General features: G+C 37.6%; 1 protein-coding gene across 2 annotated transcripts; it reads left to right on the top strand.

Moving 5' to 3' along the window:
• Positions 1 to 28: 28 nt before the first annotated feature.
• On the top strand, positions 29 to 23,967 carry LOC146169208 (non-lysosomal glucosylceramidase-like). 2 transcript variants are annotated; one of them, XM_083390928.1, is made up of 20 exons: positions 29 to 151; positions 278 to 410; positions 1,050 to 1,138; positions 1,460 to 1,575; positions 2,202 to 2,426; positions 4,399 to 4,498; positions 6,066 to 6,202; positions 6,783 to 6,888; positions 8,251 to 8,375; positions 12,179 to 12,339; positions 12,925 to 13,113; positions 14,547 to 14,621; positions 15,081 to 15,172; positions 15,666 to 15,773; positions 17,023 to 17,174; positions 18,781 to 18,887; positions 19,362 to 19,504; positions 20,366 to 20,472; positions 20,926 to 21,117; positions 21,588 to 23,967. In XM_083390928.1, the coding sequence occupies exons 1-20, from the start codon at positions 52 to 54 to the stop codon at positions 21,777 to 21,779; spliced, it is 2,649 nt and encodes an 882-aa protein (XP_083247054.1). In that variant the 5' UTR covers positions 29 to 51; the 3' UTR covers positions 21,780 to 23,967. The 2 variants fall into 2 exon arrangements, 1 of the variants encoding a protein (XP_083247054.1); XR_014500687.1 differs by lacking the exons at positions 19,362 to 19,504; positions 21,588 to 23,967 and having other exon boundaries at positions 20,926 to 21,054.
• The last annotated feature ends 19 nt before the right edge of the window (positions 23,968 to 23,986 follow it).

Raw genomic sequence — 23,986 nt, 5'->3', positions numbered from 1 at the left:
AGCTTATCTGCTAAAACTGTATTTGACAATTTGCCTTTGAGAAGGATTTCAATGGAAGAACAACCAAAATGGTGGGAAAATATAAAGGATCTAAACCTGGAGTGTGATGATGACATTGATTACGATGCACAGTTAATGAGCACATACAAAGGTATTAAAAGGTTTGCTTGTAGTTAAACAAATAATTGATACGAACAAGCACTTTTCATAAAATAAAAATAAAGTAAAATGTACAGTATGAAAAATGTAAAACCTAAGCATGTTGTTTTGTTTTCAGGTGTTTCAAATGGTCACAACATTCCTCAATATGGATACAAAATTGCATTAAGTCACAAATTTAAAGACTGTCCTAAAGCATGGTCATTACCACCTTTATCACAAGTCCCTTCACTTGTTGGCCTTGGAGTTAGGTAAGCCTATATTATATGGTTTATATCAGTGGTTGGCAAACTGTGGGCCGCGGCCCAAATGTGGACTGCAGACCCATTTTTAGTCAGTCGCGAGTTACTTTGGAATAGTTTATTAGTGTCATGTAGTTGTGTGTCGCTGTAAACACTGCTTAAACTTTATGTAAACACAAAAGTATAGTATACTGATTACTGTAATCCATTCAGCCCAAAAGTGATATTCTATGATTTTCTTGCATCGTGTGACCCATAACTTTACAGTTCAATTTCTGTTAAATTATACTGTAAATTACGTTATTGAGCAATATTCGAATTCTGTTGTGTGCCATGTGCGTCATGTATCCTTTTAATTACAGTTTTGCCAATTTGAAACCAAAAAACCCAATTTTTTTTGCAGTAGCGTAGTGAAACTGAATTTTAGCTTTTCGTTCGAGAATAACAATTGTTTTATAATGTAACTTTGTGACGTCATTATAATGCTTCCAACTCAAAACAAATATCCTGAATCCGCAAAATGCAAGTAAAATTTAGTATTCTTTAGGAGTATTTATAAATGTTGTATATTTTAATTGTCAATAAAGATTGAACAAAAATAAACAATCAAAGATAACCTTTTTGGTAATTTAGTTGATTTTATTTCAGATATCTGTGGTATTACAAGCAATTGAGTGCAAAAAATAAAAAGCCATGCATGGACTTTTTTAATCAAAATGCTTTGCATCAAATTTATGGTAAGTAAGTTGTAGATGCATACCTTGGTAGATAGATGCTATAAAGTATTTATAATTTCTAAATAGGAATTTATCCATATCCGAATAAATATTAGGGTAGTTCACACTTCTAGATTTCAGATGATAAATATTTATAAAAAACAAACAATATTGGCATGTTAGCCTTAAACAGTTGCTTTTGTTATTTTTCAATTTATTAAATGTGAATCTTGATATTCACAGTTCAATTTCTAAATGTCATATTGGCTAATCTAATTCTGGAGCCTCCCAGAATCTTTTTTCAATTAATTTAAACCATTGTTACCCATATTTTATTTACAGGTGTGCCTCTTGGCGGAATTGGTGGAGGGACGATTAATCGAGGGTGGAAAGGTGACTTTTGCAAGTGGCAGCTCAAACCAGGAATATACACTTTTCATACTCCGCTTGCCGATCAGGTTTGTTGATCTGATATATGTGTTGTTTTTTTTTGCATAAATAGGTGTTTAATTGCCACACTTTTCTTAACAGAATGTTCAATGTCCATCTGTACCAACAAGGCAATTTTACTTTTCAGCACATTTTTTTTTACTTTTTGGATTTTCGCAACTTAGATTAATATAAGGATCACTTAGTTACCAACTAATCTTTTGTGCTAATGTAAGTTGCCTCAAGGAACCTGAACATAAGGCTTTCTAAAATGCCTACGCATTACGCAATGTATCAATGTTTAATGTGTCTCTTGAGCTAATCCCCAAGGCCATAACAAAGCCAGGTTGACCTTCTGATGCAATACTCAAAATATTTGATTCATAGCATAAAAATTCCAAAAGACTTCAAAGGAAGCCAAAGTTCACATTACTTATTTTTTATAATATTATTCTCTATATTATTTTAAACATTAACTAAACAATACAAAAATTTATATAGAATAGTGACATAAACATTATGCCAACCAGGCCAAATTCAACAATAAATATTTTTCCCTTGTTTGTAATTTTGCGTTAAGTTCGTTTCATTGAATAAAAATGGGTGATTTCCCTTATTTGCATACTTAACATGCTCCTACTATATATTTTGGCAGTTCATTGTGACGCTGCGGAGAAACGGCAGCACCTTTTACCAGCAAGTCCTCAGCACCCGCGCGCCACCCAAGCAGGCCCTCAAGTCTTGGAAATGGCGTTTCAGCGCCGAACGCGCCTACTACTGCGGCCTTTATCCGCGCGCGTGGACAGTATACGACCTGCAAGAGCACGACGTTGTGCTCACCTGCCGCCAGGTCTCGCCCGTATTCCCGCACGACTACAAGGTAAAGTTGGCCCTTTTTTTAAAAGGTTGCCGTATACCAGGGGTGGGCAATTATTTTTGGCAGGGGCTCATGAGAAACGGAAAATGTCTTGGGGGATCTGAAATAATGTAAAAGCGCGATTTCTTCTAAAGAAAACTATAAATATATTTGTTTTGACAGGCTGGTAGTGGTAGGATTAAGTGAAGATGCCTTACAATTGTGTAATTTATTAAATAAAATATTTAAGAAAATAATAAAAATTATAAAGGCTTATGTTTTACTTAAACAAGTTTTATACATATAGAAAGCCACGGGCCGGATAAAATTTGTAGTTTGCCCATGTCTGCCGTAGAGTAAACGCTCTAAGCTTGCGAGGCCGTTTGCAATTTCAACTTAGCCGGAGACTCTGTGACTCGACGGGTGTTTAGCATTCTCAGATCTTCAATGAACTTTTGTGAATATAGGACATGCGCTAAACTTGTGCGAACTACGTTTCCTCAAATTTGAACTTACTTTCAAATTTAAACTTACGTGAATAGATACTTACTTTTGATTGAAAAATCAGTAGTATACTGTACATAATATGGTATTACAATTTCTAAATCGCATTAACAGCCTTTATTTACCCAAAAAAAATCATAAAAAAAACGGACATCCTTATAAATGTTAGTTTTTGAAACAAATTGTCCGCCTTTCTGAAAGGTAATAAATTCCTGAACACCTGCTAGGGTGTATGGTAATTGGTGTTGTAGTACAGTTTCGCCATAATTCCGACTGTGATTTCACCGCATTGCTCATCTAGCTAACAGGCATTTGCCGCACAGAGACAACGTACAGGAAAAAAACAAACATGGTCCCCGCTATAGGCCATTGATAGTTTTCAGAAATATTTTTTTTCTGCAAAGTTTGAGGCAAAGTTCACTAAGCCATGCTCCGGAACTGAATCCACGCCGTTTTATTGTGACAAAGCAGGCGCTCTTTATCTCGCAAAAGCATGCAGCTATAAGACCCGTTAAAATCGACAAGTTACAAAGGCGTGTATTTTTTAAAAAAATAACCAAAAATTGTCCTACTTCGGCTGCAGTTATGTTTTTACAAATGTCGTAAAATTTCTTGACTCGTGTTGCACATCTCTTGAATTAGAGCCACAGCAAGCGTGTTGGTTGATTTATTTACCGTTCCTTTAAAGCCGTTGCATTTTTCGTTGTTGTCAACTTAAGACGCCTACTATTCCAGCGCTCAGTTAGGCTCCTAAAGTAAAATTAAAACACTAAGGCAACTTGAGTGACTAGTGTCACCCCAGCCAATTTGCATTAAAAAGACGGCTACAGTAATCACTTGGGTTAAGTGATGGTCAACTTTGTATGACTGTGTTGGCGTACTTACTCATAACTTGCTACAGTCGACAGTCGTCTGGCTTATTTAAAAAAAAAAAAAAGAACGCGTTAGGTTATGCATTGCACGACCGAAGTTTGTTGAATATTTTTAGGGCCACCACGACACCATTCACTATACTCTTGTATGTTGTATGGCATCTTTTATTTTTTATTTGTGGCCATCCAATTGCTGGCTAACATAAACAAAAGCTGTTTTCATTTAATTAAAAAGAAATGCTACCCTCCTTCAATTAAAAAGAAGTAATAATGTATAAGGTAATATTGTGATGGGTGTTTCTTTCTTCCCTGGAAATGCCAATTAACAAAACTTGGTCTTTTTTAATTCCTACCAATATTACTAACGGCTTCGTCAACAAGAACGCGACAGTGATTGTATAGGTGACTCTAACAAGATGTCATTTTTTCCCGTTTGTCTATATTTTGATTGGTCGGGAATCGTATGTTTTGCTTTTCGTTTGATCCGTGTTTAACTTTGCACGTAAACTTGCAATATGCGCGTTTATTTACACCTGGTTCGAACTGCAGCCCGCGCCTATGGTGCACACGAAACCCACTAAACAAGTTTCTTTTACAGTTGTTGCTTTATTGTTCCGTAGGATACGAGCATTCCAGCGGCCGTTTTCGCGTGGCACATTCAAAACAATGGCTCGGAGGACGTTCAGGTTACCATCACCATGGCCATGGAGTGCGGAACAGGTGGGTTAGGTCTCATTTTAATTTAATTAACTCCATCTGAACGCCCCGTCCCTTTATAGCAATAATTCGTGGGTTGTTCTGTTGTTCTGAAGTTAAACAAATATGGTAAACTAGGTAACCGAATATTAAAACAGGGAAAGCAGTAGATATCTTGGCTTAACTAGAAATGACATTTCAGTAATAGAAAGACAAAAATAAATCATTGTTTTCTTATTAGTTTCAATTACTTTCTTATATAAAGTTATTTCTTAACTTGACTTGAACTCTATACCAAATTTAGTAAACACTACACTACAAACCTTTTTTTTAAATTGGACAAAAAAATGTTCAAAAAAACGCGTTTTTGAATCGAGCAAAGCTTTATATGCAGCTACAGCTCATTCTTATGCGGTTACAGAACGGAATGTATGCGGTTACTTATGCGGTTACAGAACGGAATGTTTGCTTTCATACAGAAATAGTCTCTCCCATTTAAAGTGAATTAAACAGTTTCGTTCTTTGGTTCACTCCTGCGGTTTGTCGGCTTATTCTTTTCTGGGAAAACTAAATCGAAAACACCAAAGCACTGTTAAGAAGTTGTTTGTGTGTGTTAAGCAGTTAGTTGTCCCTGTCGTTATTTTCATCTTAATTTTCTCGGATTTTTACAGCAACTGAATCAAATTTTTTATAAATAATATACTTTACCAAGTTATGAATGGAAGGATAAGATATCAGTCCCAACAATCTAACCTGTTGTCAGCTTTGTTTTACAACATCTGCCTTGAATGTAACGTCTTTGCACCGTGCTTTTAAGTGGAATCATACATCCGCTTATGCTGTTCTTGTAAATGCGAAGTTGGAAATCATCTCAGCCACATCAGTGGCGTTTTTCTGTAACACCATCAGGATTACATTTTCAGGACAACAACTTTAATTTGTCAAATAAGGTGGTAGTTTATTGCAGATTTGTATTGCACTCTGACTTTTAATTCAATGCTGGGAAATTATGAATGTTCAAGTTAAAATGTCAAAAAAAGTAACGTATTTATACTGCAAAATAAAGTACTTGACAAAACATATTATAAAGTCGTTTGTGACCCTCTAGTCGACGGGTTATGAAACAAGCTGTATGGAATGATGCTTGTTTTTCTGCCATTGTTTAAAGCAGGCACTTTGTTACCAACGTTTGGCGAGAGTTTCCATCAACACTTAGTCTGTCACTGCACAGAGTAAAAACTTAGATAATAAACTGACTGGATACCGAACAGTCAAATCTGCGACCCGAAACCAGAATCTGTCTGGCCAGTGTGGCGTGTTTTTTGCGCGCTAGAGCGTGACCAAGAAACGTCACTCGATATGGACCGAATATAAACAGTGTGTTGATGACACCTGTATTTTCTGCTAAATCGCGCGTCGTTGCTAATTTCTACGTAAAGGATCTTTGATGCACCAGGTTCGCTAAATTTGTGTAGTTTCCGCCTTGATTCGAGGAAATTGGACGCATGCGTTTAAACGGTGACGGTCATGTTGACCCAGGACAATTCCTGCAGTCGTAACGTTTTTACGAGTGCCTTTATCTCTCTGACAGGCAATCCCAGTCTGCTGAAAAGCACTTCGGGCTCGTACAGCGAAACTTTCCAAAACCAGCAGAGTTCCGGTGTGCAAATGCACTGTAGCTCCTATGCCGAGATGCCATACACGATGGCTGTTGCCGCCAAACAAACGGTAAGCAGAACGCGATTTTACCTATTGCTTTTGTTTGTCGCCCGTGTCATGTGTTAAACTAAAATTTTTATTCTGTTCAGTGGCTTGTAATGTGTACATAATAAAGGTTGCTGTTTGGGCGTAACTTCTCACGCATTCAATTAAATAAAACTTGCGGGGCAAATTCCAACAGCTGTGGCTACTGAATAAAGATAAACAAACGATAAAAACATTATTTGAAGCGCACTGCCACAATTACATGGTGATTTGCGTCTTGATTTTGGATAAGATACTGCTTTTCCTGTTGACAAATTGTAGGGTTCAAAGTCCGCGAGCCAGGCATCTTTAATTGGCCTTAATTGGCACTCGTTGGAGCATATCTGCACAATCTAGAATTGCTTCTACCTGCCGGCGACATTTCTTCAGTGGTTTCGATGACCTTTTATTTCGTACTGTTTAATTGGATTTTATGTTGTTTACCGAGTCGGATTCGTGTAACCGTCTGACCCTGGGTTATTACGACCCAATCCTGCCCTTTTGACTTTCATGCGAAACCAGGTCAGAACAAAGGTTAAAATAAAATGCCTGTTTTGCTTTCTAGGAAGGCGTGACGGTGACGCAGTGCAAGGCGTTCAACCCACGCAAAGACGGCTCCGAAATGTGGACACCGCTTCATGAAACGGGGCAACTGGCAGCTCCTTCGCAAGGTAAATATCGCGTATATGAGGTGCTTATTTGCTTTGCAGAGCCTGATGAATTTTTATTTCAGTCGTATTTAATAACTCCAATGCTTTAAACCAGGACTTTTCAAACTTTAAAAGAATCGTTCGCACTTTTTGTATTTCGGGAAATTTTTATCCGCACAAAACGAGAACAGTAAGCTTGCAACCTTTAGTTTCCCTAAATTAGGAAACGTCACTTTAATTCAAAAAATGGTTTATGCAGTAACCGGTAGTTAGAATAATAAAATGATATAAATAAAACACACAATAAACATGATAGTCCATTAATTTGTTATTGCATATTTAGTAAATATGATACTTTAGCTTGGTTTTGCTCTGACAATGTCGTAATTGCTGGTTTAGTGGTGGAAAGAGTCAGCCACATGTCATATTAAATACCCAAGACAATGCGCCGCTTTGTCTTCAGAAGTAGCATTGTTAAAAACCAGCAATCACAAAGATATGTTTATGGGAAAGGCAACAGCAAAGGAATGGCAATTTCATGGGTATAAATCGCTTAGTTTTACCTAAAATGTGTCAAACTATCCTATTTAAAGCAAAATCGGATTGCCGTCTCTTCTTGCGGTGGGGGCCATGGCCCACAGGTTGGGTACTCCTGGTATAGACAGCACTGTTTTGTATTTTTTTATGTTTGTAATATTAGTAAATTTGTTTTAATCTTTATCTAACGAAGACCGCAAATATTTTAATTCGTGTTGTTCGACTTGTTAGACAAGCTGTCTCGTAGCGCTTGGTTTGACTACACTAGGTGGAAAATCCAACGTAATGTTGTGTGATGTTTGGTGCGGCTAGACCAGTGGTGCTTAACCTGATGTTCGCCGATTCCTTCGGCAACACAATGCCCTACTCTAAAACAAACTAAGATGCATTTCAAATGATTAAAAAAAGATTAATGGATACGTTTACTAGGCAACCACTTTATTTCTTTTTCAATATTATTTTTTCTAAAAACACAATAAAAGCAGTTTACTTGACGATTTTCCATTGTATTTGGATAACAGTTCAGTTCATATGTTGCTATTAGTATTACGTTAGTGGTCAGCTTATGGCCTATATAATATAACACCACTTTATTTGGCGTCAGCCTACCCTACTGGGTGGGGTTTCCCGCTATTATTTTGTTCGTCCAGTTAAAGGTAAAAGCTTGAGAGCCTAGAGATAAATACAATATTACCAAACATTTTTTGTGGAACACATGCAAATCGTAGAACTATTTTATCTGATTGTTGTTGGAAAAAAAATTGTGCGACGCACAGTAACTCGGATATTTAGGTCTCACTTTAAGGTATTTCGCAGAAAAAAAAACGAAACTTTTTTCCCCCAAAGGTGAAAGCAGTCCTCCTACCAAAAAAGGAAGTTCCCTGGCTTGCGCAGTTTCGGCGACGTGTCACGTGAGTGCTAAATCGTCCAATGACGACGTCGCATTCTGTCTCGCTTGGGACATGCCAAAGGTGAGAGCGAGTCGGTAATTAAACTTGTGAAATACACAAGTTTGAAATACATCTTAAGGATTAAGATAAATGTGGTTTACAATTTAGTAAGTGCGCCTGCTGATTTCCTGTACGTGGTCTGTCCCGGTGAATTTCTGATTATTCCAGCCTCTGGCATAACACCTAGTATATACTAGTTACTATATATCAGCACTCGTCAAAACTAATAAAAATATTGCAATTTGCAACGTAGGTAGCTTTAGAAGTTAAGTCGCAGTTTTAAAGAACATTTTAATAGTGGATTGTTGCTAGTCTTTGTGGTCCCATGACTGTAGTTTACGCTGTTTTGTGCCTAACTTCATTACGAAAATTGTTTATAACTTAGCGATCCACTTGTTTGTCTTGCTTCATATGTAGACGCCGAAGCTCCTGTTTGGTTCCATTTGTAGAAATATGTATTAAGATATGGACGTTTGTTTCAAAACGATCCAAATTAAACCCCGCCTAGGTACCCACCCTATGATGTTATTCAGTGCGAATCTAAGTTGTGTCAGTAACAAATCTAAGCTATAGTTTAATATTTATTAGATACAGGCTTCATCTAAAAACAACATCCAGACTTAAAATAAAGTTTCTGTTATGTGTTTAACATAAGGCTTTTAAGTTTTTTGGTATACTTTTTGTTTTTTAAATACCTTATGTAGACCACTCAAAACGTGAACTCAGACTTTAACCAATATATGCTGTCGTGTCACACATTTCGTCACATTATGCACGTTTAATATGCGCTGCACTTTAGATGTGTTAAAACCAAACATTTGAAGTTTTATCAAAAACGGAGGACGTAAAATGAACATTAAAATAATATGCAAAACAATGGAGTGTAATGACTGTATTCATGATGTATCTGTATCTACAAAGTCAAATGTTTGAAGAGTGGTCATTGTTTGACGAATTGAGTCACACTTGACAAGTGTGAATAATATTTTTAATTTAGCATTCAAAAGCTGCACATGCAAACTTATTTGTAGTTTTGTTACGTCGCCGATTCAATATGGGTTGTAAACTTCGTATAGTCCTAACATGGACAAACTACGACCTCAACATATTCAAATAAGGAATCAGTGGGGTACTTAATCGATAAAAATAAACACTGAAATGCTTCACGCATAAAATTTCGGTAAATTAATTAAATGAATGCGTTTGATAATGAAGAGGTTCGAAAATTCTAACTAAAATATGCTTCTTTTCTGTCATTACTTTCTTGCGCACGCCGCACAGCAGTAGGTATGTTGGTCAGCTTTGGTTAAAATGAAGCGTGAATAAAACATCGCACGCTGGCCGCTCCCGCGAAAATTCGTCATCTCGCGTGTCTTTGACTCACGTGATTCACTGTGAATCAAACCGTTGCGTCACAATGCAAAGCGCTGTCGTATTGTGGTGTCTGGTAAGCAAGGTCACGCCCCCGCTTAGTCGCAGTTCGCTCTGTTGCTTGTTTTACTTTATTTGGAAATTGTCGTGTTTTAGGTGCGAGTTGTGCGTTTTAAGATTTGCGCATTCAAAAAATGAAACCCAGCACCCGAAAATTTTGGATATTTTTATCGATTACAAAAGGGCATTGCTGTTAAAATTGGTAAACTGCTGCAACCACAGCTTTTTATTTGCGAGGCAATTCCGTGAAACGCTTTAATGGCTAATGACGCACTCGAATGTCAATATTTGTTATTTGTGCTGCCCTTGTCTACAGGGAAGCTTTGGGTCTTTTTTCTGCGAAAGCGATTTCCCCAGAACTCGCGGCAGTTGTGTTTTATACCTTATCCCTTTGTCGTTAATCCGTCCACAATATTACACAATCTCGAATAAAAATCAGCCAACATGTGGTAAAACGAGTATATTTTTACATAACCGCCAATGATAAATTGAAATACCTGACGATGAGTAATACTCGAGGCTTACGTATAACAATTGAGGCGTGTCGCCCACGTATCGCGCTATATTTGGCAACCATCTTTCCGAAACCTGACGAATGCCAGTTCGTTGCGTATCCAATGGTGATAAACCACAAAAAATGGCGCAACAGTCGCCTTTACTGTTTGATATGCCGGGAGACGCCTCGTTGTTAAACCCCTTTACTGGGCTACAATAGGTTACCTCTTGCGCCACGTTTTACGCCAGCCCGACTACATCTGTCCCATGCCATATAATTCAATTTCTAGTTTCGCTTTGGTCCAACTATATTTTTTCTGGCGTTTAATGATTGTTTAATGCGATGTATCCAAGTTGCTGAAAAGGGCCTTAAGTTTACCAGTTGTCATTATTTGATCACTGTGTTACTCGATTATTATAGAGCATTTTGTGTGCCACTTTAGTATACAATGCCAAAAGTTTTTAGGATAAATGCGACCTAGTTTTTTCCAGCAAGACAGTTATAATCAGCACACGAGTATGAAACACATAAACGTACACCAAATACACGTTACAAGCTTACAGCCTTTTTTAATTGAGTCCTTAAGCCAACTGACTTGTTAAACGAAATATGCAATATGTTTCATTGAAATATGCAATTATATCACTTTAATATACAATTATATCAATAATGTTACCAGAGCCTGTTGATGTGGCAGAGAATTTTTAAATTGGCTCAGCTTGGAAAGGCCCACGTGCCAAATGTGGTTCTGGGAGCCTGTCGAACTATTTGTTTTGCCAATTTAAACTGTATGTACTTGAAAAAATGTTCGCGCTTCACTTGTATTTTCTTCGTTTTATACTATGTTTTACACTAGTGTTTTGGGCACCAATGCGCCGTGTTATATTTCTTCTTAAAATCAAATATCCTTAATCCGCCACTTTTTTAGTGGTTTGCATAGTTACCCTTCAATATGTCTGAAAAGAGTACTTAGGGCCGCGACAAAAAAAGTTTGCCGACCAATGGTTTAAACTATGTGACGGTGGACTACATTTTTAATTTATGTTACCGGACACGCAGTGCTATTATGTATTTTATGTAGCAGACAATATAATATAGCCATTATGTAGTAAAGTATCGTGTATATACAGCTACAGTTTACACAAATACCAGATGAATACAAAAGGAAAAAAACATCACTGCAGGATAGTTGTTTTTCGAGCCTGTCTATCTCGCATCATTGATGGACATATTCAGTTTGTCTGTGACAGCTTCCGGTAGTACGTAAGCCGTATCGTCCGTCTTAACGCGACTTTAGGGCGAGATCACAGTTGTTAACCACGTATGTGTGTGTATCTTTAATTTAAATGAGTTTGCTTTACATTTGTTGCTCTTTGATAAACATGCCCAAATTTGGTCGTTAGTGACCTTTCTTAAAGATTGCATTTATAGTGTACACTTAACTATAGACAAATCTTAGAAATTGGGACAATATAACAACCTTCCTATATAGCAGGGGTTCTTGAACTTTTTTCACCGCAGACCCCTAAAATATATTTTTGCCTCGCGTGGACCATACGAGGCAAAACAATTTCAAAAATGACGTCATAAATTAACGTCACAGTACAAATAGACTTCATAAATCTGCTGATTTCGGTCAAAAAACATGAAAGTGAATTGAGTCAAAATACATTCAGTGCAAAACCGTTTTATTTTTTATCAAACTGTTTTCTTTAAAAAATGATTACTTCTTAAATATACTCTAATTCTAATATTTCAAGTAGGTCTTTATGGACCCATTAAAACTAGTCTACGGACCCCAAGGGGTCCAGGGATGCCACCTTAACAACCCCTGCTATATAGCTATACTTTTCCTGTCCGAGTTATGCAAAAATGTGTGTTTTCCCCTTTCTCGCAGATTCACTTCGGCGACAACAACAAGGTGTACAGGCGTAGGTACACGCGTTACTTCGGCAGCGACGGCAAAGCGGCGCCCGCCATCGCCGAATACTCGCTGCTCAACTTCGCTTTGTGGGAACGGAAGATCGACCAGTGGCAGAACCCAGTGCTCAATAACAGGTACGGCGAGAGCTCTCGTTGGCGCTAGTTTTTTGCGTTAAAATAAGCAAACTTGTTTTTGGCCTGGTTTTGGTCTGTTCAATCAGGTTTGCCGTTTATATGAATTTAAAATGTGTTGTGTTTTTAATCAACATGATGCCTATAAAACAATCCGAGCTATATTCAATACCCTGCAAGTCCTACTATTCGTCATTACAGTTCTTCTAAGGTATAAGGTTTTAAAATTAAATTCATACAGCGTAATAATTAAAGCTAATATTTCCAACTTAGTAGGAAAACAGACCTTTGGCCGAGTCGAGAATTTGAAAGAATTATTCTCCCCAAACTTGAATGACACTGTTTCACGTTTTTGTTGTTTGTTTTGAGGATCCGGTACAGTTGCATTTATCGGTGAAACGCCTCTCCTTAGTATAGGTAACCATTGTCAATCGGAGTCTATTTTATTTGATAAAAATGCACTAGGCGAAATTAAACCTTACTCAGTGTTTGGCCGATTTTCGACTGTGTAAAGAACTTTCCACACCCGATGTACTTACTTTCGCTGCTGTAGTGCATTTCTATTTTAAACGCACTTATCTCGCGCAGCCACCTGCCCTCCTGGTACAAGTCGGCCCTCTTCAACGAGCTCTATTACGTCACGGACGGCGGGACCGTCTGGCTCGAGGCGGACCACCAGACTGACAATGACGTCACCCCGCCTTCCCCCACTTCCGGGGCCAACAACAACCACAACGGTGGCCTAGCGCTGTCGACCAAGACCGCAGTCGACATCACGTAAGAATTCATTTCAAGTTATTTTAAATACAATGTACTGTTTAGACCAGGGGTTATTAAACTTTTTTACCACGGACCCCGAAAAATATTTTTGCTTCGCGTGGACCAGTATAGGCAAGAAATTTTAGAGATGACGTCATAAAATGATGCCACAATACAAATAGACTTCAAAAAATTGCTATTTCTTGTCCACTAAATGTTAAAAACGTTTTGATTTTAGTTCAACACTTCTCTTTGCTCGAAACTAGTTCAAGTACCCCGAAGTTCAAGTAACACTTTAAGACAATTGGCAAACGATTTACACTGAACAAACTGAAGTTTAATAAACTGAATGTCAAATATGGTAAAAAACGTTTACTTTTTAGATGGACCTTTTTAATGGTTGCATTGTTGCAAAAAGTGTCAAGATTTATCTACCTTAAAATGTGTCGTTTAGGCAGGGTTATCATCCTAACGTTGTGGGGAGGGTCTCGATAGTACCGAAGTATTATGCAAATCTCCTAACTGTTTGTTGATATGTCTATGTAACAGGTTTTTCAAAGTTTTTGTTAGTACATAACTTTATACTGAGAGTTATAAATTTATCGTAATAGTTTGACTCGCATATCGCACCAAGACTCGACTGAGACTCAGTCTACGACCCAAAATAAATCTATTTTTGAGGAAAGCAATAAAATATGTTAAATTTAATTTGCCGAACACAAATACTTTTTTATTTGTGTACCACTTGACTTCTTATATTGGAGCCATGACCTCACGGGGGTTTTATCTTCACATTACTTTTACGCCATACTAAACGTGACGCAAAGGGTTTTAATAACTCACAAAAGTTTGTAGACGAGATTAACAAAAGAAACCAGGCGCCCAAGCCGAAGCACGACTGTACACATTTACAGCCAGCCGATCAACAATGGCCTTAAGCATTCCAGTACGCTAAAACCACTACGGTGGCAAAGTGTTTACAAGCACACAATGTTTACCTGGAAAAGTTAATGATTGAATCAGACGTGGTGTTGTTTGACAAATACAGGGCGATGGAACGCGCCAAATGCGACGGTCGGCAACCCTCCTTTTAGGGTCACCACCGATTGACAATTTTAAAAATATAATTTTTGGGCACACCACGACCTATTACTCTCAGAAATTTAACGTTGCTTTATAGACACGATGCCACCTAAAACTGCATTAACACTTAAATATAGTTACGTATATTTTGTTCAACTTCTCTTTGTAATATCTTTAATGTGGTTGAGTATGTTTATTGATAGCTTATGACCCTAAAAAACATAAATGTAACGCTTATGTGTCAGTCCAGCAGCAATTACTCATAACCAAGCATATACAACATTCGTTGTTTCCTTTCTTTGTCTTATACGAGTTAATGCATACCATTGATAATGGTTGTCAAGATAAATATTGTTGTCGTGTTGTAGTGAGGACGACATTCACCGACTGGAGTTCTTCAAGGAATACGGAAAATTCGCCTACCTAGAAGGCCAAGAATACAAGTGAGTGGTTTAAAGCTGTACCCAAATTGTTAGCCAGAAAAGCGCTTAACCCAGGGGTTCTTAAACTTTTTTTACCGCGGACCCCTAAATATTTTTTGACGTCACGTGGACCATCATAGCCATTTTTTTTAAATGACGTCATAAATTGACGTCACAATACAAATAAACTTCATAAATTTGTTGACTTCGGTCTAAAAATGTGAAAGTGAAATGGAGTTTAAATACAATCAGTGAAAAAACGTTTTGTTTTTAATTAAACTGCTGTCTTTGAAAAAAATGATTACTTCTAAATATACACTACTATTTCGATTCGGCCTTTTTTTTTTTTCATGGACCCCCTAAAACTAATTCACGGGCCCCCAAGGGGTCTATGGGCCCCAGTTGAAGAACCACTGGCTTAACCATTTTTTTTTTTAACGATATGTGTAGTCTGATTTGCTATTGTTTTTATTACCGCAGGATGTACAACACGTATGACGTGCACTTCTACGCCTCGATCGCTCTTGCCTTCTTGTGGCCCAAACTCGAGCTCTCAGTGCAATACGACATCGGTGAGTTTTGCCCCTTGTTACGTTCGCGCCGTTAGCTGGCTAATGTTGCACTGAAAGTGTGATAACAGAAAAGACACAATTATATATATATGTATAATTGTATATATATATATATATATTTCGCCAATAAAGGCATCGTCAGTATATCTTACTTAAATATAATCTATAGAAACATAAAATTTTCTTTTCTCGCACATCAAAGCCCTTTGGTGTGAAGAATGAGCGTTTCTTCTTGTAACAAATCTAAACTAGCCGAAATTTTAAAAGTAAGTTTTATTCAAATACTTTCGTTTTAATTTTATTATTTCCTAACCGAATATTAAAATAGTGCAATATATACGTGCAGCATAGGTCACATTTTTATGGCGGCAACTGTTTGTCTTTACACAAAATACCCTCAGCAACATCACTAACATACTTTGCAGTTGCGAAGCAAACTGTATCAGACAAAGCAACAAGCCATTTTTACGACTCTATCCCTTTATTCTTGCAGCTGCAACGATTCTTCATTCAAACCCCTCGCGCATGAAGTATCTCATGGACGGTGTTACGGCCCCAGTGAAAACTGCCAACGTGGTGCCACATGATATCGGCTGTCCTGGTAAATATACTCTTTATTTTTCTCAATGCTGTAACTAAAATGTGTGTTTTACCGTCTTAATAAGCAGTTCGTAATTTTTTAATTTATCTGTTACATCTTGTAATTTTAACTAAAAACTATTACATGTTGTCAACAAAAGGTAACATTGCAAAACACTCTACTAAAAACAATTGACTAAGTTAATAGGGAAATACCTCTAAACGTAATACAGTGTAAAGGAAGGCATGACACTTAGAAAAGTAAATTGGGGCGACGTGATATTTAGTTATTCTTACTTTAAAATATAATTTGGTTGTCAAGATATCACTTAAACAAAGTAACATTTAATTTGACCAATCTGATCACATTAAAGTAAAGTTTACATTTCCGATACCTTGCTACTTCTTTAGAATAGAGGCTAAAAAATATTTAGGTATATTTCTACCATTAGTTTTTTTTTAATAGCATTAAAAGCGAAATTTGTCTGTTTAAAGCTAATAAGTTGCTAATGATTGCTGTTGGTTACGGGTTAGTTCGGTAGCCAAGATACCGACAGAGCTAATGGGCAAGTACCTCTATACGTAATACTGTATGAAGGAGGCATGACACTTTAAATTTGGGGCAACGTGATATTCAGTTATTCTTACTGTAAAATATAGTTCAGTTAATTGTTGTCGTTGTCAAACGTAAACAAATGCTTTATAAAGAGGAGCGGATGTCGAATGTTTTCAAATGAATTGTCGCACCGGAAACAGACGCTATATCGCCTAGCCCCGTATTTTTATTTCTCTTATGACTGCTAACAGTTAAGGTAAATGACCAATCTTTTGCCGACCGCAAAGCTGCCAAAAATATGGCTGAAAAAAATCCTTTGACCTATATAGACATTTTTCGTTGTTTAGAAGGATTTTCTCACAGTTAGTGGAGAGAACGGCCATGGGCCATATCTACTATTTTATGTATTTATTTTTTATTCCAACCGCTTCGTTAGAAAATATGAGAATCCTATTTTTAGTGCCATTTAATTTTATTTTGTGTTTTTTTTTAATAGGCTAAAAAATGAAACTCTTATGTGTATCTCCATGTTGCGAATCCAAAACTACGTCTAAAAAAGTGATCGATTTGTTAAAAGAAATTAACTCTGTTTGGTGTGCCCGAATCAAAGCCAAAAGCACTCGATGCGTTTTTCATCTCTCATCAGTTCTAACGCGCCAACCAACTCGACCCATTAGCTACGCGCGATAGAAAAATTATGTTTTTTTACCCGCAGACGACGAACCGTGGCTGTCTGTGAACGGCTACTTTGTGCACGACACGGCAGACTGGAGGGACCTTAACCCGAAGTTTGTGCTGCAGGTCTTCAGAGACTTTAGCCTCACAAAAGACCGAGACTTCCTTGAAACGCTGTGGCCCGTTTGCCAGGTAGGTGCTGAGTTTAATTCATTTCGGCCATTTTTTTTAGTTTTCTAAGCATATGCACAGCAAGCCACTATAGAGACCTTTACATGACACAACAAAGAACGCGGGAGGGTTTTAAGTGGAATTAAAGCTGTTTGGGTCAACGATAAGTATAGTTGCTGTTGAGATAACGACATTAGATTGTTACAAGAATGATTGAATGTTTTCAATATTTATTTTCTACATTCTGTAAATCTGTAATCTTTCGTGATCATTTCGGCTTCGGATGTAAATTGTCGATCTCCTCCCGACGTCCCTATTACAGACACTTTGTTTGATAGTGTTTTTTTTATCGCTCATCAAAGTTGTAATTTCATTTTGTGTTTTATTGCAGCCGGTTTTATTTTTTTAAGCAGTTAACGAAAAAATATGTCCGAGCTGTTTTACCTCTTCAACTTTAGAAAACCGACAATACAATCAACAGCACGCTTTACAGATATCGACCTGCCGCACTTAAAACTATTTCACCCCGGGGGTGCTTATCCTAAATAATTGATGATCAGGTCATTTAACTTTCACTTTTCGATCGACACCAGCGCTCCAAAGACTACAGCGCCCTTTGCGTTCGTTAACTTCAACTTGACCGTGTCGATTGACTTTGGCACAATCAGCTTATTAATATTGCAGACGACAACGCTTCTTGCCTTTTTGGTTCAGATATTTATAACCGGGTTAGGAATTTGTCGTTTGCAAACAAGGTCCGTTTTTGATAACAGAACTTGATAATGCATGCACAAAAAAATGGCCGACAGCTCATTGACGGAAACTAAAAAACATCGGTTACTCTTCAATAATAATTGCCTTATTATAAATAACGCTTATTAATCAACATTGTTTATCACACAACTTCAAATAATGAAACGTTTTTTGCTCGTTAAAGTCTTAATAGCAGAATTGTTTTGGTCAAAAAATAGATAATAACCCGTTTTCCAGAGGAGTTATACTGGGGACGGAATATACAAAATGTTATAGTTTTTGATTAGACGCTGTTTGTTAAAATTTGTCATTAAAAAAGTAGAAACTGCCCATCAATGTTGTTATATATTTAATTACACGTGAATATCAACATCGCAAATTTGTCGTTTGACAAAATAAAAATCTAGAATTTTAAGAAAGTAGAGGACATATATACTATGGAATACAATACGATTTGATTTGCTTGGGTCGCCGACTGCAATAGTCCACCATGGTTAAATTTGTTAAGATTGGTTCTGAGCAAGATTGCTCCGAAATTGGTTAAAAGGGTAAAATACGAAGACTTGGCTTATATCAATTACATTTGCAATAATAAGAATAATGTCTTAAGTTTCATTACCCTCCAAAAATCCAAAAAATATATTTTGTGCGCCAAACTTTAAGTATTTGGGTTAAACCGCAGGATGTACAACAAGTATAAAAAACATTTATATGCCTCAGTCGCTTTTGCCTTCTTGTGGGAAAGCTAGAGCTCTTATAATTGTTGTTTACACGTAGCCATAAAGTTAGTGGAACTAAGTACAAACACACATCATTTTAAATTTGTGTCATCACACTGTCCTCAGTTAAGTGTATATATGTGCTGTACGTTCAGATCGTGATGCGGGAAAGCATGAAGCACGACAAGGACGGCGACGGGCTGATTGAGAACAGCGGAGCAGCAGACCAGACGTTCGACGGGTGGTGCGTCAAAGGACCAAGGTAGGTATTTGAACATGCGGGTTGAATGATATCAACATTGTATATTCTTTTGTAAAGTTCTTCTCATAGTTGCGTCGGCGGTGAAACGGCTTTAGGGCAATTTATTGGTTAAACCAAAATACTTTTTTAGATCGACGCCCTATCACGTAGCAGCGATTAGGATATTAGCTATAATTTAAAGTCCATCACCAATACAGAGTCGGTCAATTGCATGATAAACTGACGTTAACAAAAAATAAATGGATTGTTTATAGGCAACGTAATCATGAGAAGCGCACACAAATACGCACAAATAGGAATTATGTTCAAGATCAATGCATTCACTTTAACGTAAAGAAAAAAGCGCACAAGCAACTATATGCAGACTTTTGTGCATCTTAAAGTTACTTCACGACATTTTAAACATTATAAAAACAAGCGCCGCAGGATTTACACAGTTTAACCTTATTATGATGCGCGATTTGTGCTTAACAGCGCCTACTGTGGCGGCCTGTGGGTTGCGGCGCTTCGTTGCATGGTGGGAGCCGCCGATGAACTCAACCTCGGCGAAGAAAAGGTTAAATATCGCGAGATTCTCGACAGAGCTGTTAGCGCTTACCAGGAGCGGCTCTGGAACGGTAAGTCGTTTGTTTTGTTTTGTATTTGCTCGCGAGGCAACTTTCTCTAGTGTGTTTGCGCTGGGAATATTGAACAGTTGGATCACGGTAACAGGTCAAATGCACAACGTGTTGTATGTGACCCAACTCATTTTATTCCGACTTGAATAACACACAAGTGGTACTAACCTAAATTGACGCAAAGCCGTGGAACGAAACACTGCCATGGGCTTTGATTGTATGTGACAGTTGCGCCCTGTTGAACACTTTATTTGTGTATCGTACAGGTGTTAGGTTCGACATTATCAATTGTAATATACGTTACATACGATTTAAGTTGATTAACCATATACGTATAAAATTCAACACCATGAACTTTTATCAGTAAGTTACCTTTGATGCAATACCGCCCAGTCTGCGAAGCCCAATTGGTAAATTAGGTGAACCGGAAATAGCTGAGTACAAGCCTTACCGCAGGCTTGTTCTGATTTCGGTAGGCCTTCTTGAAGGTTCCTGGTAAACATGTGTCGTAAAATGTACAAGTGGTTTTGTTATGTTCAATCGTACAGCTTTGCAACTAAGGTTTAAAAGGATAACACTTTGTGCAATGTATCATGGTCCTCATTATGTATGTTTTCCAGTTTTTTTTTAGTTTTGTAACTCATTTGTTTCGCCTAGGTTAGTACCTGATTTACCTGGGGGAATTATTCCAACCGAATTTTTTTTGTTCAGCTTCATTTTGATTTTATTTGTGCAGCATATTGTAATAAAATCAGTTTCTTAGCTAATCTTTAGATACTAATAAAGAAGACTCAATTTGCTAAAGCAAGAAAATTAAGAGAAAAGTTGAAAAATTCACATTCAACATTATTTTGATGTTAGGAAAATACTTCAACTACGACTCTAGCCGACGACAGCGTCATAGCACAAGCGTTATGGCCGACCAGTGCGCCGGTCAGTGGTTCCTGCTTACCGCCGGCGTGGCTGACGTAAGTATGACGTCAAAAGTTCAACAATTTTGATGATTATTACACATCAAATTGCGTATACCTTGTTCTTTTTTTACCGTTCTAAAAACTTATAAACTAAAAAAGTGGAGAAATACTTTTATAAAAGTGTTACTGAAATCTCTATTTACCTGAATCAGTGGTCAATCAGTGAGAGACTAAAAGCCAGATGTTTTACTTTGTATCCGCTGAAAGTTGCATCTCACACATGGGCAGAATTGAATATCATTTTATCTACAAACTATTAGGGAAAAGATAATAGGGGTAAAACTTCCAAGCATACTCTATATACTCAATAATGTTTTCTTGGTTATACAATATGTTAAACCTTGTAAAACAATATGTCAATGGCATTACAATTTATGCATTTATTTTAAGGTAAACATCTGCTTTGTTTTACGCTTTTACTGCGTTTTAACGTGAACTTCCTCTTAGGTGTTGCCCGACGAGCGCGTTCGCTCGGCTCTCGAAACCGTATACCGCCTCAACGTACGCTCATATGATAGCGGCACTCACGGCGCCGTGAACGGCATGAGACCCGCCGGCTTGGTGGACGAATCCAGCGTGCAATCTAATGAGGTTTGGACCGGTGTGACGTACGCCTTGGCCGCCACCCTCGTTCACAAAGTGAGGCCTGTTAACTTTTATGCTAGGCCTAGATGTACATCAATGCGTAAATACTTTAGTATGAAAAAATAACAAGTTGGACTTTTGGTCAAATCCGTGGAGCTCATTGTTGTAAATTGTTGCAGGACTACTTATCGAAACTGTCATACTCAATTTATACAACAAACGTTCTTTATACATTTTATACGGTCTAAACAACGTCTAGATTATATGCAATCAATAGATTTTTTGTAATAAATACAAGTGCACCTACCCTTTTTGTTCGGGCCTAGCATACATTTTTAGTGTTTCATAAAAATTGGCGTACATGGTTTTCAGGTATACTTAAAAAATTGCAAACCTCTACCTTCTAACCTCAGTATTGAAGATGTTTTCCGTTGTTAAGACCGTCAGCAAGTTGGCCAGTCAAGTTTCGTTGGAAAAAAATCTCTTTTTAACTAACGCCAGCACTGTTTCTCTCTTTTATCCAGGGAATGTACAAAGAAGCCTTCCAGACGGCGAGCGGCGTGTACCGCACATGCTGGCAGCGGCACGGCATGGCGTACCAGACGCCGGAGGCCTTCGGTAAAAACGGCACCTACCGCTCCCTGGCGTACATGCGCCCTCTCAGCATCTGGGGCATTCAGCAGGCTCTCGAAAAGCTAACCCCAGCTGAAAAGTAGCAGAAACGCTCCTGGGCGTGTATCTAGCAATGGTGACACAATGCAGTGATGTGCAGAGATGCTGGAACGCGCGGCTGGATTGAGCAGACGCCGCAGCATTATCAGCAACTTCTTAGTTATCGCATTCTTCCCTGAACTGATTCAACCTCAACCGTTCGTGTTTTTTTGTAACGTAGCATAAAACGCAGTTGGCACTTTTGGTCGCTGGTAGACCAGTTTTGCTGACTTGCGCATACTTTTTTAATAGTGTCGCGCGAATTATTTAGGAGTAACGCCCATGTCATACTGTTTGACCCTCTCATATGGTCATCTTGAAACATCCTTTTTAAAGGCGCCTTGCTATGATTTAGTCAGGTTTTACTCGGCGTCGGTGCTGTCTGCTGCAGTTTACCTAGTTCAAAATGTATTTTACGATTTTGGTGAGATTTTTATGTCATGTGCATGCTTTTTGCCGCTGCTCTTATATAATATCGCCTCTCTAGTCTCATAGTTTTACGCCTTTTCATACGTTCTTCCCAATTAAGAGTGACTCATGAGCGACCACTCTGCGTAGAACATTTTAGCCTCGTTTTTTGTCACATTTTCCTTGCATTTGTCAGTTTGTTTCGTGTTATTTTACAAGCTAATATTTCAAGCACTGTTTTTAGACAAAACGACACCCAGGTGCAATCCCAAACATGATGTGAAAAGCGATGTTAACATTGTTTGACCGGCCATGTCTTTGTTTAGATAACGGAGTGAAATCGCATTTAGAAAATTCCCGCTTGCTTCATCGTACTTCGCTATTGGTCTGCTGGTGGCACATTTGCACTGTTTTGCTTCAAAACCTGAGCCATTCGTTCTGCTTACGCGAGAGAGTGTATTATTTGCGTCTACTGTGGCTATTAATATATTAGTAAAGTATTATCCTTGTCCCAGTTTCAGGCTATCTAATGTTCGAAACTTGCGTGGTGAAACTCGGCTTTTAATTTAACTGTGAAAAAAGGATAGTGTTTTTTTTAATGAATTTTATTGTGGTAAGTAAGTTCATCCTTTTTTCGCACGCAATCCACTTTTACCACGTATTGTCTTTACAAATTATTAACGATTTCTTGCACGGACAAAATCTTTTACCGTAAACGCCTCTTGGATACGCCACTGTTCAGTGTATATAGTTACTATTTTATCAAGTATATTTATTAACAGCTTGCATATTTTCAGCTTAGCAATATCAAATGAAAATCCGCTTTTGTTTAACATTTGTTAATAATAGTTGGGATTTAAAATTGTTACTGTTTTTACCGCCGCTAACTAACTAATATGCCACCAAACTTACAGGAAAACACAAGTTGTGAAGGTTTTTTTAAATAATTTGTGTTCGCTAAAACGAATATCAAAAAGCATTTATGACTGGACACAATTTCGGGCAACTCCTTTTGTATAGTTTCGTCAACTGCTGCTTCGCGTTTTATGTTGAAGTTTCGTTTTTATCTTGCCGAATCTACGAATCACAATGCCGTTTCTCGTTTCAGAAGGATATTGCTTTGGTTGCCCGTGAGAAATGCTTTTGTATGCTTTGAGGGTTTACTGTTTTTTATTACTTCCGAGGGCTGGTTCTGTTGATTTGTATTATATTTATTAACGTCGAATAGACCGTGACATGCGAGTTTTAACCAACGTATTTAAAATTTTGGGTTACGTAAGAAGAATAATTATATTTTACCCTATTGGTTGGTAGTAATTATTATTGCGATACTGATTTTAATGTTATGTAACGTAAAAGGTGTTATGAGCCCTAGCAAACTAAAAATCTGTCATACTGGTTTGGAGAAAGTTGGTTGCTTTCGCTTTAACCTACTGTTTCTGAATAAAATTCGTCAAATTATGGCTTGTTTGCGCTATTTTGCTTTTTCTGTTAGCTAAGCTCCGAGCTTTTATGTCGAAAATATGTGCTTTAGTGATTTATACTACAGCTACAGTAACGAAGTCGTTTTGACGTTACAACGTGTCAGTTACATCTCCACTAAAATGTCAATTGGAGATTGCTCAAAAGTCTCTTCTTAAAAAATCATCTCTTATTTTAAGGTTGAGTTCCGTATACAGGTAAATAGAGCATGCAAAGTCGATAGATGAATTGTTTGCTTGTTTTCGTCCTAGTTTGATTAAATTAAATTAAACACCCAAAAGCTCCGGTAAGAATTTGCTGTCTTCGTATTTTTTGATAACTA

Source organism: Ascidiella aspersa, chromosome 1 (genome assembly GCF_963924565.1).
Source record: "Ascidiella aspersa chromosome 1, kaAscAspe10.2, whole genome shotgun sequence".
NCBI classification, from domain to species: domain Eukaryota; kingdom Metazoa; phylum Chordata; class Ascidiacea; order Phlebobranchia; family Ascidiidae; genus Ascidiella; species Ascidiella aspersa.
Note: the sequence above shows the minus strand (reverse complement) of the source record. Positions and strands in the feature narration are given on the sequence as shown.

Coding starts and splice junctions, on each gene's coding strand:
- LOC146169208 (XM_083390928.1), top strand. CDS start 52: ATGGAAGAACAACCAAAATGGTGGGAAAATATAAAGGATCTAAACCTG. Junction 6,203..6,782: donor CTGTTGCCGCCAAACAAACG/GTAAGCAGAACG, acceptor TTTGCTTTCTAG/GAAGGCGTGACGGTGACGCA. Junction 20,473..20,925: donor TTACCGCCGGCGTGGCTGAC/GTAAGTATGACG, acceptor ACTTCCTCTTAG/GTGTTGCCCGACGAGCGCGT.